This window comes from Tachysurus fulvidraco, chromosome 18 (assembly GCF_022655615.1).
Source record: "Tachysurus fulvidraco isolate hzauxx_2018 chromosome 18, HZAU_PFXX_2.0, whole genome shotgun sequence".
NCBI classification, from domain to species: Eukaryota; Metazoa; Chordata; class Actinopteri; order Siluriformes; family Bagridae; genus Tachysurus; species Tachysurus fulvidraco.
Genome location: NC_062535.1, coordinates 13,593,892 through 13,609,595, shown reverse-complemented (window position 1 = coordinate 13,609,595; position 15,704 = coordinate 13,593,892). Strand labels below are relative to the sequence as shown.

General features: G+C 36.6%; 1 protein-coding gene across 1 annotated transcript; it reads left to right on the top strand.

Annotated features, from left to right (window-relative positions):
* The first annotated feature begins 5,762 nt into the window (after positions 1–5,762).
* Positions 5,763–13,392, top strand: LOC113654058 (cytolytic toxin-alpha-like). The gene is made up of 12 exons (XM_027164020.2): positions 5,763–5,850; positions 7,189–7,281; positions 7,897–9,656; positions 10,014–10,133; positions 10,372–10,454; positions 10,589–10,748; positions 10,827–10,940; positions 11,393–11,494; positions 11,618–11,706; positions 11,809–12,010; positions 12,090–12,203; positions 12,606–13,392. The coding sequence occupies exons 2-12, from the start codon at positions 7,191–7,193 to the stop codon at positions 12,654–12,656; spliced, it is 2,886 nt and encodes a 961-aa protein (XP_027019821.2). The 5' UTR covers positions 5,763–5,850; positions 7,189–7,190; the 3' UTR covers positions 12,657–13,392.
* The last annotated feature ends 2,312 nt before the right edge of the window (positions 13,393–15,704 follow it).

The window sequence follows — 15,704 nt, the reverse complement described above, 5'->3', positions numbered from 1 at the left end:
TTTAGTTTTTACAGTGGATTTGGAGACCAGTCTTCAAATAAATCAGTTTTTGGAGAACCGCTTATGTCTGTGTGTGCTTGGAGGGAGTTACAGTAAATAAAGCTCAATAAGCAGACCACCCTAAAAGCATGCCTCATTTCCTTAATCTCTCATCAGCATGACACTGGAAACCTCTGTGACCTTGAAAACGGCTTATGGAACAAACCTATCGGGAAAAAAAAATGGTCACACTTTCTATCTCCAAACTAAAAAGGGAAATAATTAACAAAATACTTCGTCATCCTGAGGGAGCTTTTCTGAAGTGGGCACTGTAAATTGTGGTCACTGGGGGGCAAATCAAATCCACTGAAAGATCTACGAGGCAGATGGTGGCTGTAAGAAAAAAGCCATTCAAATTTAATTTAGATTTTATAAATTCTATATAATTTTGTAAAAAAAAAATCATTAATTTCGCAGTATGCCAAGTTTATAGTAAATTATCTGGAGAATTTTTTTTTTGCATGTTTGATTTGTAAAACATGTACAGTATGATGTATTCTTTAATAGGAATCTTTTACATTTTGGAGTAACTTTAAAAGCTACAGTAGCGTTTATGCACTCTAACAAAACAGAGCTGAAGTTTAGTATAATATTTAGTTTCAATATTTAATAGCAATAGAAATTTGTGATAGTTTAGGAATTTGTGCCTGTTTGAAAATACAAAACCAAACCTATATCTCTCACCAACACAGCACAACAAAAAAACAAACAAAAACATATAAAAAGGCTGACAACAGTTTACTTAACACACTTTAAAACATTTTCGCTTTATTTTAACCTACACAGTCCTGTAGGAGATTTAATTATTTGTGTTTCAGACTTATTTACATTTATATGAGATATATTTATAGGAAAAATCACCACAAGCGTTTACCTGAAAGTGAATCGGCACGTGAGTGATGCGCACGCTGTGAAGGCTGAGGCACCTGGCGGTGCACCTTGCGCGGAAAATACCGCTGAGAGCCGAGCTCAAGTCCTGTTTCCTCCAACAGCGCAACTCCGCAAATCAGCGCCAAAATAATCCGAACCGGTACCGCGGCACCCATCATGCGCATTTCTTGGAGGGACTTTGGCAACAATAGCTTGAGTCCATGGACCAAATCTGCCATGTCAGCAGTTCAGACTGGTGGAGGTGGTTTAATGGTGTGGGGAAAGTTTTCTTGGCGCACTTCAGGCCTGTTATTGCCTATCTATCAATGCTTGAATGCCACAGCCTATTTGACTATTGTTGTTGGCCATGTGCATCCCTTCTTGACCACAATTTACTTCCAACATGATAATGCGCCATGTCTCAGAATAGTTTTATGAACATGACAACGAGTTCACTGTAGCACTTTCAGTCACTGGATCTGAATACAATAGAACACCTTTGGGATGTGGTGGAACGTGAAATTCGGAGCATGAAAATGCACCTGAAAAATCTGCAGGAATTGCACACTAGAGCAGAATCTCAAAGGAATGTAACCAGCCTTTTGTGGATTCAGTCGCATGAAGAACTTGTGCTGTTTTGAGAGCAGAGTGAGGCACCACTCAGTCTTACTGAACAGTTTTACTTTTGGTGGTCCAGCTTCAGGAGGTGAAATGCCATTCTTTAAAATGCCAAATGTGTGTTTTTCTGGCACATAAAAATAACTGTCTGTGACTGACTAATGGTCTGTACAGCTGTGAATATGTATGAGAGTGCGGAGGAAACACAGTGAAAGTGTGGGGTCTGTTCTTTTCCTGTGGATCACCAGTTGGCTTTCCCCATGTGCCCCTCCTGTTTCTCAGGGAAATGCCTGTGCTTGTAAAGAAGCAAGATCCGGGGGATCCTCACAGATTATTTGAGCCACGGGGTGGTTGGAGGTGGTGGTGGTTTGACAAGAGGTGGTCATCTATGTCAGTCTTTACTATGCATGAGAGTTTCCACTGGCAACTTAAGTTTACCTGTGTAAATAGCTATAAACGGTGATACAGTAGTTTTGGCAAAATGAGAGATCAATTGTAGTATGTTGATCAGCCAAAAGTATGAAATTGTGTTTTAGGAATAAATGACATCATGACTGTTCAACTCTGCTGCTGCAGTGATTAGTTACAGCTATAATCTGAAACACCTAAATCAGTTACCTAATTCAGTTAACCTTCAGTTACTGAATATTACATTGTGGTGTGTTCTCATGGAAATATAACGGATGGAACTATGATACAGTAAACATAAGATCTGTATAAATTCTTTTAATCTAAATCTGCCACCATTTGTTTAAAAGTATGTTTATGGTTAAAATCTGAAAATTTTATATTCCAAGAAATAACCTCGGAACTCAACAAGAGTCACCTTTCAAACAAGGAACGTTGGTGCCATCTGGTGGACTGGTTGAGAACTCAAAACAAAAAGAAAAAAAACCATCTCAGAAATCAGAAAACACAACAATTTAGAAAAGAAAATAACAAATCCAAAAACAAATTATTTAGAAAATATTTAAGAGATTATTAAAAAATTCCACAGTAAAAGTGGTTGATTTCTACTGGGACCATAGAGTAGGTCATCCTAAAATAAACTGTAATGGTTTGATAATTTGCGACTGTATACTTTATAATGGATTATTAAAAATAACTGTGTAACGAATTTGGCATATTTCAATTTACGTTTTCTTCATGTACCTTTTTTTTTATATGTAATGGATTATTAAACGTTGTTTCTTTTGTTTTGTGATTTGTTATTTTGTTTTCTAGATTTGTTATTTTCTTTTCTGAATTCTCGTTGTATTTTTTGTTTGTTTGTTTGTTTGTTTTTTTTTATTTTGTTTTTACTCTTGGCCCACCAGATAACACCAATGTTCCATATTTAAATAAACACTATGTCCGGGTGAGCTTTCTGCAGCTTGCTTCTAGCCCCTTTGAGTTCATTGAGTTCAGAGTACTGAGGAAACGTGCATTTCATACAAGCATTTCTACATGATATTGACAAACGTTTTGGGCCTCCAAATCATTGAATTCATGTGTTCCAATCACTTTCATGGCCACAGGTGTATAAAATCAAGCACCTAGGCATGCAGACTTCTTCTACAAATATTTGTGAAAGAATTGCCATTTTCAGGATCTATGTGAATTCCATCATGGTACTGTGATAGCTTGCCACCTGTGCAATATTAAATACTATTAGTGGTATTATAACATAAGTGGAATCAATTGTGAATGTAGTGCGTGCATAGAGAGCTTCAGGGAATGGGATTCAATGGCTAAGAAGCTGCATCCAAGCCTTACATCACTAAGTGCAAAGCAAAACTTTGCATGCAATGTAGTAAAGCATGCAGCCACTGGCCTCTAGAGTAGTGGAGACATGTTCTCTGGAGTGACAAATCATACTTCTCTGTCTGGCAATCTGATGGATGAGTCTGGGTTTGGTGGGTGCCAGGAGAACAGTACTTGCCTGACTGCACTGTGCCATGTGTAAAGTTTGGTAGAGGAGGGATGGTGTGGGTATGTTTTTCAGTGTGGAGGTTGTTTTTCAGGGGTTGGACTTGGCCCATAAGTTCCAGTGAAAGGAACTCTTAACACTTCAGCCTACATTCTGGACAAGTTCATGCTTCCAATTATGTGGGAACATGTTAGTGTTCCAACATGACTGTGCACCAGTACACAAAGCAAGCAATATAGTGTATGTGTTTCCGGTGGTGGGCTAGGTGTCTTTTGCTTCCTTTTCTTCCGCAGCAAACAGAATTTGATCATACTTCCCCTTTCTTTTCGTTCATTATTACCTGTATGTTGCAGCCCAACCTAGAACGGGACATAAAAACTATGAAAACAGTGGTGGATTCCCATGTTGAATAAAATTTTCTGCATCTCAGTCATATACAGTGGGGCAAGTATTTGATACATTTACAGCATTTGGCAGACGACCTTATCCAGAGTGACGTACGGAAGTGCTTAAGTCTCTCCATCATTGGATACATTAACTCTGGTTCACTAAGTTACATACTTGAGATACTGTACCATGAGTTTAAAACGTAGTATAATTTTTAAATTTTTTATTTAAATGTATTTTTTAAATGCAACAAACAGGGAAAGAATTGCCAATTAAAGTGTTTCGTGAATAAGTAGGTCTTCAACCGTCGTTTGAAAATACCCAGTGACACACTGCCTACTTACAAAGAATGGAGAAATTTGTAATTAGGTACAACTCAACTGTGAGAGACGGAATCTAAAAAAAATCCAGAAAAACACTTTGTATGATTTTTTTAAATAATTAATTTCCATTTTATTGCATGAAATAAGTATTTGATGACCTACCAACCAGTAAGAATTCTGGCTCTCACAGATCTGTTAGATTGTCTATAAGAAGCCATCATATCCTCTACTTATTACCTGCACCTGTTTAACTCATTACCTGTATAATAGACACCTGTCCATACACTCAATCAGTCAGACTCCAATCTTTCCACTATGGGCAAGACCAAAGAGAAATTGTAGACCTGCAAAAGGCTGGGATGGTCTACAAGACAATAGGCAAACAGCTTGGTGAGAAGGCAGCAACTGTTGGCTCAGTTATTAGAAAATGGAAGTTCAAGATGACTGTCGATCTCCCTCGGACTGGGGCTCCATGCAAGATCTCACCTCATGGAGTGAACTTTCGAAACCTGAGGGATCAGCCTACAACTACACAAGAGGACCTGGTCAATGACTTGAAGAGAGCTGGGTCCACCACAGTCTTAAGGGTTACCATTAGTAACACACCACACCGTCATGGATTAAAATCCTGCAGCACACACAAGGTCCACCTGCTCAAGCCAGCACATGTCCAGGCCCATCTGAAGTTTGTCAAAGACCATCTGGATGATCCAGATTAGGCATGGGAGAAGGTCATGTGGTCAGATGAGACAAAAATATAAATTTTTGGTATAAACTTCACTTGCCATGTTTGGAGGAAGAAGAAGGATGAGTACAATCCCAAGAACACTATCCCAACTGCGAAGCATGGGGGTGGAAACATCATGCTTTGGGGGTGCTTTTCTGCGAATGGGACAGGACAACTGCATTATATTGACGGGAGGATGGATGGGGCCATGTATTGTGAGACTTTGGGCAACAACCTCCTTCCCTCATTAAGAGCATTGAAGATGGGTCGTGGCTGGGTCTTCCAGCATGACAATGATCCCAAACACACAGCCATGGCAACTAAGGAGTGGCCCCGAAAGAAGCGTTTCAAGGTCCTGGAGTGGCCTAGCCAGTCTCCAGACCTGAACCCAATAGAAAATCTATGGAGGGAACTGAAACTCTGTCTTGTACAGAGACAGCCCCAAAACCTGAAAGATCTGGAGACCTGTATGGAGGAGTGGGCCAAAATCCCTGCTGCAGTGTGTGCAAACCTGGTCAAGAACTACAGGAAATGCCTGACCTCTTTAATTGAAAACAAAGGTTTTCTATTTTTCTATTGTATCAAATACTTATTTCATGCAATAAAATGGAAATTAATTATTTAAAAATCATATAGTGTGATTTTCTGGATTTTTTCTTCTTCTTCTGGATTCTATATCTCACAGTTGAGGTTTCTCCATTCTTTGTAAGTGGGAAAACCTAAAAAAATCATCAGTGTATCAAATACTTATTTTCCCCACTGTATATACAGTCTCACACACTTTATTCCATTTAAGAGAAAGAGAGAGGGCAGGTTGTGTAAAAGAATGAGGGTGAGGCGAGACCAAAAGAGAGATCCGGATATGTACAATAAAATTCTTTCAGTTTCTCACTCTCTCTGTCTGTGTGTGTTGTCTTGGTTTAATTTTCACTGTCAGGTTAAAGATTATTCTTTGTCTCAGTAAGCCGTAGCTAATGGTAAGAAACACTTAAAATTACATGATGAAAATGTATAGGTATGATAGCAAATATTTTATTAAAGTTAAGCAATATTATATAATTTTTAAATTACTTGATGTGAATGTTCTGGTATGTCTAGTACAAATATGTAGTTTTGATACTTTTTTATTATTTACTGTGAAAGAAGAGAATTAAAATGATAGAACATGCCGTTGTAAGGTGAGGAGCATGTTGTAATATGGCAACACATGTACTTTTACAGCATGTTGGCATACAGCTTAAACAGCTTAAAATCCTCCTCTTACAATTTAATGTGATTTAACTTTTTTTTACTTTATGATAAGTCAAGTCAATAAGCTTTTATTGTAATTTCTGACATTTATATATCTGACACAGTACATGAAATGGAACAATGTTCCTCCCCTTAAAACTAAAACTGGTCTAGCCTGGTCTGGCCTGTTTCACATGCTACAGTAAATAAAATCCTAAAAGGTATGAATGTGTGAACTATGGAATAGCATAGTTATTTATTATTAGGGCACATTCTAGCACAGTGTTACTATAAGACTTTGACCTGACTACTTAACTGTGCAGGCTATATGCAGAACTTAGAGACTAAGAAGGATCGTAAATGAGAAGAAACTGATAAACAGTCTGCTAGTGAAGGCCCAGATAGCAGGAGTGTTTGTACTGCTGCTGGAGGTGCTTCTAAACAACTCATTAAGATCCTGATATTTTGTGGGTATATGACATTGTTGAGGGGTTTCTGAGCTCTTCAAAGCCCAGGCATGTGAATGGTTGAGGCAACAGTTAGACTACTGGGTGAGATGCCAGTCTGTCCAGGACAGATGTTGGTGATGGTGCTTCATCCATGGAAGGCCCAGGATGATAGTATGCTAGGCTGAGGTCTTGACCAGTACCCTGATGTACTTGTGGTTGGGAGAGCAGACCTGACAGGATCTTAAGATATTGGAGTCAATTATCCCTGGAGTCAATCAGCACTGTGAATAGATAGGGTGTCTGAGTGCTGTATTATGACATTTTAGGTTCTCCAGTCTCCTCCCCACACATCCCACATACTGTACAACACCTCTCGAAAACATGCCAGTAGATGGACTGGCTAAGAAAAATTGCATATAAGTGTGAATAAGTGTTTGAATGTGTGTGCACGGTGGCCTGTGATAAAGCCACCCTTTCTTGGGTTACTATCCAGACGTAGGATAACGATCCTGATCCACTATTATCCAAATTAGTGAAAAGAATTTGTGAATTTTAGGTACAATACACTTTTTGATCATTTTCCCCTTCGTTATTACATTAACTTATATTTTCCCTTTCTCGTTTCTCTTGCAACAGTCATGGATTCCAAATGCCTGGAAATCGCTGCCCTGGGAAGACCTCTGTATCCTGGCATCTTGTATGATTGCCGGAGTGACTCCTTTATTCCAGGTGCAGTTTAAATCAACGTCATTTAATTACCTATTTGCAGACTAAAGATTTGTGGACAATAATAATAATTCAGAAATGTTTGAAAAAAAATCAAACCTAATGACTTGAATTTTATTACCATATAGTCACTGCCTTATGGGGACTGAAACAATGATTACTTGATAAATTAGTAAATAATAAATGTATGGGATTAAAAAAAATGGAAAAAGTACAGATAAACAAAAGTATTTCAGGATTGCATTTACATGGTGATAATATCTGCCATCTGTGACTAAGAGTGTATTGTTAAAGTAAGGAAGAATTTTCACCTGGTAGTCTGACGTTATAGGAAAAGATAAACAGGTGGCGTGATGGAGCCTCATGATGATGATGATGATGATGTTACAGTTACTGTTCCCACTATAAAGCTGACTATTTTATAACCACATAATTTTACATGTATTTTGGTTTACGGAGTTACAATTTTCATTTATTATATTAGAACTTAGAATTACATTTCATTTTGGTCATTTCCTCAGACTATATTTTTTTCTACAGTATGTATCATCAGAAACATTTGATTAATCAAAAATATTTGTAAAGTAGCTCTCATTTCTCATCACTTTCCTCTTTCAGGTGTTACTTTATGGGATAAGAAAGCACTGCGTGATGACATTGATGTTCATCAGAAGCTTAAAACACAAATGAATTCGGCAGCCTCTGATAGTCTCAGTGATAAGGCAAACCTCCTAGACATAAGCGGTTCACTTAAAGCCAGTTTCTTATGTGGATTGGTGGAGGTTGGAGGCTCGGCCAAGTACCTGCAAGATACCAGATCTTCAGCACGTCAGTCCAGAGTTACTATGCAGTACAGACAGACAACAACATTTGAACAGCTCACTATGAAGGAGCTTGGTAATATCACTTACCCACAAGTATTTGACCAGAAAACAGCCACTCATGTAGTTACAGCTGTACTGTATGGAGCTCAGGTTTTCATGGTGTTTGATTATACAAGTGAAGAAAATGAGAACAAAAAGGAAATTGAAGGAAACCTTCATGCAGTGGTCAAGAAGATTCCTTGCCTTTTCACTGATGGGCAAGCACCCATTACTATAACTGAAGATGAAAAAAAAATGGGTGAGAATATTAGCATCACATTTTATGGTGACATTGAACTTCAAGAAAACCCCACCACATACAATGAAGCCCTGGAGGTATATAAGAAAGTGCCTGCTATGCTGAAGCAACAAGGTAAAGGTGTACCTCTGACAGTGTGGCTGTATCCTCTCTATCTTTTGGATGATAAGGCTGCAAAGTTGGTGAGAGAAATCAATTTGAGCCTGTTATGTGAAACAGAAAGTTTGCTAGAGGAATTTGGTGAAATGGAGAGAATATACAATGATTTGATCAAAAGACAAATAACAGATGATTTCCCTGATCTAAAAAACAGGTTGCTAAAGTTTCAGGCATTACACAGAAATTATATAAGTTTGTTAAAGAATGCACTATGCAGAGTGCTGCCAGCTATTCGTGGTGGGACACAAGAGGACAAGGCACTGAGGGGCATCCTGAGCATCCATGATGCATCACCCTTCAATGTAAGCAACATGAACAAATGGTTAGATGACATTACAACTGAATTAAATATACTGAGCTCCTATACAGTTGGGTTGAAGGACATCACAGTTGTGAAATCATCAGGGTCACTCAAATCCATCTGCCTTCATGCTGATGTTGATGTGGTGGTATGTTTGTCATTTACATCTCTAAAGCATGAGGACTCCTACCTAGCAGCTCTACAGGACTTTAACAAATCTGAAGAATTTACCAAATTGCGGCAAACAAGTGAGAGAGTTTCCATTCTCCAAGCAACACAGCCTTGGTTCACTTCTCCTGACATTCCTGCAAGGATGAGGCAGAATCTTTCTCACTTTACCTCTTTTTTAAAGCACAAAAAAAATGAGAAGAGAATCAAATTCGTCATTGCCTCCATATCTGATCCCAGCAATCCAGGATCCTCCATCCAACTTTATCAGAATGGTTCTCTGACAGATCCTAAGTTCCAGCCTGTATCCAAACCTCCCAAACCTGAAGTGGAGATCAGTGATGGGAAAGTTACCCTGAAGCTTTCAAAATCCCCAACTGGAAAAACTGTACACTTCAGAGTTGAGTACAGGATGACACCTTCAAATGATTCAGCAGCTGATAACGTGGAATGGACAGTCATAGACACGTCAAATGCACAGAACACCTTCACATTGACTGGACTAAAGCCAACAGAACAATACTGGGTCCGATACAGAGCTGTTAGTGATGTGGGAGTGAGTGAAGCCAGCGACTCTGTCCAATTCACTTCCTTTCAAGGGAAGCTCACTGTGACAGTACACCAATGGGTCAGTTACTATGATATCTAATTATATATAATTTCTGTTCATATATATATATATATATATATATATATATATATATATATATATATATGGGTTACATATATATATGGGTATAGATTGATCTATAAAAGCTATATGCAAAATTTAATTTTATAAAATCTACCCTTCGATCCAATGTCTAATCTATGTTTTAAATAAAAATAAAGTTCTAAAATGGCACACAATTTTTAATTCATATTATTTTAATGTACAGGTAGTTTGGATATACACAGATTTCTCTCATCATTTATAAATAAATAAATAATCAGTAGTGTATGTATTTTCATTTATTTATGTTGCATATAATGTCTTTTCCCACAGAACTTCTCTATACCCAAACTCATTAATGAACTCAGGACTGAAATAATGACCACTATCGGCAGGTCACGATGGTCTCCATCTACTATCAAGTCAGAGGTTACAAATATTGTCAACAATCCTGTGAGTAACAACATGTCAATATGAATCCCCACATCACATTAAACACATGGCGTAAAACAAATTCATTCTTTGTTCATTAAAATAAAATAATGCACAATGATTACTTGCTTGATACTTGATACTAGCTTGATGCTCATATTCTGTACAAAGAGGTCCAGTTTAGATAACTTGAGTTTATTTTTTTTTTCAATAAAAACATTTTATCACCAATCTATGTATACAATACATTTACACTCAGATCATACCTTACAACGGGGGAATCCCTGGAGGACTAAGAAAAGGAATGGCTTTGTACCTCCAAGGGGTTTCTAAAACTAGTTTGTATGTATTTATATTATTAATTACATTGCATGCAAAATAATTCTTGTTTTTCAGTAATGGAAATGTAATCTAATAAGACATGATGATTATATCTTTTTATGTATTTACTCTGATGTGATGTTTTTACCTTTTAGACACAGGTTGAGTTTGGATTTTGTAACTGGGCACAAGGGTGATTTCATCCTTTTTAATTTCAAACGCCCATTTGGTTTTTTTCTTGGACCTGCATGCCTTAGACCGATCAATGGATCAGTCTTTGACATCTTTTTTGTAAGAAACACAGAAGGCTATGAGGTATGAGAATTAAAAGTAAAAAATGCACATAATATAATTGTATTTGAATGAATTGCCCACAGTGTTTGTTATCTCCAGATGTATGTGAATGGGCAGACGTCTTCAATGCTCGTACCTCACATACCAGTGGAGAATATAAATACACTTCAAATTTCTGGACGTGTCATAATGAACACTATTGGTATTGTTGCAGTAAGTTTACACAGTCACTTTAGAAACTACAGTTCACATACAATCACTACTGCTCATGCACAAGGTACAGTAATTTAAAGCAGTAACTGTGTATATGTTCTGTATATACTGTGATGATGTGCATTCTGAATATTAATATATATTGTAAAAGAAACAACTAAGATGAGAGTAGAATAATTATATAAGTTTTTGGAAATCAATCAAGCTGTTTAAAGCCGTTGAAATTTTTCCAGGACTGATCACTAAGTGAGTCTTCCTTTATAATTTTAGTTGTCATGCTCCATCCATTTTAAGTTAACTATCTGTGAGTGACTTCAAGACTCCAGTTCTCCTTGTATTTTTACAATGATTGTTTTTCCTTGGCAATATCAACATTACAGCAGTCTGCTTTGTCATAAATGAGGAACAAACAGGTGTCATAAGTATTCTTTGTATACGTCTGCTCTCGCTAGAACTGGAGCAAATCTACGTTTGGCAAGGAACTCAAGACTGGCATCTCACGCACAAAGAGATCTGACATCCAGTGTGATGTGCCACATCCAGTCTGCAACCCTGTCAGTAACATCTTCATTTCATTTCAGAATGAATAAACAAGCTAAAGAGATTGCATTTTTATTATAAAATAACCACATGATTAGATTTATCATTAAAACATGAATGATGCTTAACCACAACAGTACAATCCATATTCGAGATCAATCCCTGGAGGCTTGAGACATGGTGTGGCTTTGTTCTTCCAAGGGGTTGTTCCAGTAGATTATGAATGGTATGTTAAATGTGCTTTATTTCATGAAATTTTGAGTCAAAAGCAATATTGAACAGTTTTGAAATTAATTATTCAATTAAATGATAAAACTATTTCTTTCAGCTTTGAAATAAACTTGCAGACCGGTCCGAAGAACCCTCATGACATTGCTCTCCAGCTCAAACGAAGCAAGGACTCAACAGATGTGGTCCTTAACAGCTGCAAGAATGGGACATGGGGAAATGAAGAGAAGGCCCCAGAAGGCCCATTTGTTGGAGGAGCAGCTTTTGATATCATCATGGTTATTAAACCAAAATGCTATGAGGTGTGATATGGAGAAAAGAAATGAGAGAGTAAAGACTTTAATAATTTGTTTTAAATATGCTTACACTTTATTTATTCAGGTGATGGTGAATGGCCTGGAATACTGCAAGTTCAAGCATCGTATACCGGTGGACGAAGTGACTACACTTAACATTAGGGGAGACGTCTTCATGAACACCTTCGGCATTACTAAAGTAGGTCATTTTTAAGATTTTTAACATGACTGTCAAAGACACAAGTGTTTTATGGTAATGTTAGAACTAACATGATTTACAAGAATGCTTTATGATAAATATACTAAAAGGAGTTTATACTATACTAGTATACTATAGGGAGGCAAACTCGATACATAAAACTAAATAAACCGTGTCAGCCCCAGAATAGTGTGGAATCAATAGTAAAGGCTTGGTAACATCAGTGATTAAACAAGAACTTTATATTTAGCTACACATTTGTAGGACATACTGCTGTAAATGCAACTCTTTTAAAATGACAAAAATGTCACAATTTACAAAATAAATAATTGCAAGATAATATTTTAGATTTGCCTCATAACAAACAGGAACATTTAAGAGGTGATTTTGGTTTTTATATAGGTGGATGATATTAATCTGAAAGTCACCATCACCAATCCTGCCAATATCTGAGGATTTGCATCTTCAAAAACCACTGATGAATGGATTTTTATATTCTGCTCAGGTATATCACAGTTACAACAGTTTATGGACATGATTTGTCCTTTTATTATTATTTTTTCCTATTGAACATTCTCATGACAATCATATTTTGTTGCATATTATTGTTAGAATGATATATACATATATTCTTTACTACAATTCTAATGTACCGTAATTATAGTAAATGATACACGTCTTTTGCATTGTATCTCTATATTAAGACATTTTGATGCATAAATTAGAGCAGTCTATGGCTAAAATAACTGTATGATTTCTGTTTTACATGATGAGCTGTGTACTCTGTTAAAATATCTATTCTTTTTAGATAAACCCATTAATCAGTAAAAGAAGTTTGAGATTAAAAAAATGTGAAAAATGAACATATGGCAGTAAATGTACAGTAATGCCAAAAAGGTTTCAGCACATCTTTTATACTAACACCAAATACAAGGTTGAAGTGGACACCCTATACGCTCAAATACCCTGTTTCACCTGTAGAGAGCGCTCGTTTCTAAAAACATGATCCATGTGTAGTATTGTACAGCAGCATTGAGTTGACTAATTTTACCTCTTACCCAATAGTAATATGGTGTGTTTTGTTGTTGTTGTTGTTGTTATTATGAATTGTAAAACTGTTTACTTTATGATTAAATCATGTTAAAAATATACTAATTATGCATATTGAATAAATAGTAAAATAATTAAAGTGTGACACATTGTCTGAACTTTATTTTCTTGGTCAAAATAAATGCATGTTATTAAACTTTATGTCTTCTTTTTTAAATTAATTATAATATATTGAGACAAATATCTTGAAAGCTGATCATAATCCCATGCTTACAAATCAGGCAAATCACACAAGTGAATTATGTCCTACAACAAGTCTTTATTCAGAGCGACTTATATTTATCTCTTTTATACAGCTTAGCAGTTGAGGGTTAAAGATCTTGCTCAAAGACCCAGTGGAGACAGTATGGTAGTGCTGGGATTTGAACTCACAACATTCCCATCAGAAATTCAGCATCTTGAAAACTGAGGATCCCTTTGTATCAGACCCCCAAAAATTTTATATGAGCAAAAGTATACGAACAGATTCTAGTGAATTACACTTAATATTTGGTTGCATATCCTTCGCTTGGAAAAACTGCTGTTGGTTCCTTCCCTTGAGCCTCTTTCAATTGTTAATTGTTTTGTTCTGAAAGATTCAACTGAACCCCAAGATAACAGCAAAGTAAGTGTGTCTCACACCAAATGACACCTTTTGTTCTTGAGCCCAATGATGATCTGTGCCAGTTATGGAAAGTAACTTCCATCAGGACATAAACAACAATGCAATGTTGCTAGTCATTTATTTGTATCAAAATGAGACATATAAGACAGCAGCATTTCCAGGGCTGTCACCAGAACATACAGAATGGGGGGGCGTTTAATTTCCAAAGGGGGTCACCTTTATATGATCTGAGAAACAAACATTCAACCGTGTTTATTATTACTAAAATAGACCACAATCAATATTTAAACAAAACGCCAAAACACAAGACAATCATGTTCTATTTAATGATTCAAAAACTTTTCCATATTATCAACTTCTATGTTTATTTTCTCTTAACATTTGTGTTGATATCTTTTTTATTACTCTGCATAGTATTCATAAAGTAAAAGTGAACACAGTGCTATCTAATGGCTGTCTGGTGTAGTAGTATATCAATAGTACTGTATATAAGGCACAAATAGTATGACATCGTAAACCAGCATTTTGGCTTTCTAAATAACATTCTGTCCCTGACTCCAGAAAAGCTCCTATTGTCTGCAGTGAAACTGCAAAATAATTACTGCAGAAATTTGTAAAATGACTTAGTGGATGAACTTTCACATTTTAAAACAATCATAAAAAAGGTAACCAACACCACAGCAAGAACGTTTAACAATATAATAAAACAACTAAAGTTAGTGTTTGTATTTCCAAACATAGGCTTCGCTCTCCGCTTATTCCTCATGCTACCTGTAACAAATGCCACCGGTGAACGGCCATTTTCAAAACTAGCTCGTGTGAAAAACAGTCTGTGTTCTATTATGAGCCAGGAGCGTCTCTATCATCTAACTTTAATGTCTCTGGAGAGCAACATTATCCAGAAATTGGATTTTACCGACCTCATTTCTTTCTATATAAAAATTTAATCTACTTTTAGTTTAAATTTGAGTTGTTTCAGTATTTTACTGTTGTATTTTTATTATTTTCAAAATATTACTGTTAATTTATATAAATTTGATGTCATGATTTTATGGATGATTTTTATAGTGTACATTTCACAATATTGCCAACATACTTGTGAGAATTGACAGTGTAATTGGTTTACATTAACATTACATGAAACAAGGTGCAGGGATTTGAAATAGTCTACAATCAGACTCCTCAGAATCAAAATATTTTATTAACCCCAGGGGGTAATTGGGTACAATGATTAGGATGGTGGTGTTAGCAAAGGAATTGGGTAGGCAAAAATCGATGACTAAATTGGGTGTTGGAGTGTGGACACAGCACCATTTTGATGACCAGCAGCTTCCTATTGCACCATAACTATGCTGTGCAACTTTTCTGTGAAAAGAAAGCAACTTGTTGTTTAGTTTGGGGGCTGGGGGCTGACGTAAAGGCCTGTTCAACTGTTGGGCTCCAAGCAAGGTGCTTAGGGCTGCCCCATGGAGGGATGTGAGGGTGAGAGAAATGGAGCTGAAGCTTTGAATGATGTGGAAATAGATATTATCATTATCATAGCCACTAATTTCCTTTGTGGATGTGGATCAGGCTAAAGGTGCTACAGAGGTCGAGATTAGTGAAAAACTTTTCTATTCCAACTTTTCTATTCATGGGCCACAGGGGCAAAGGTAGTAAATGCATGATCAGAGGACACAACACACCAGCTGTTGTGTTCTTGTGTCCTCAAATTGTTGTCTGAATGGAGAGCGGTGATATTTGAATGCGACTGTAAACTGTATGTATTTTAATAAACAACATGAGAC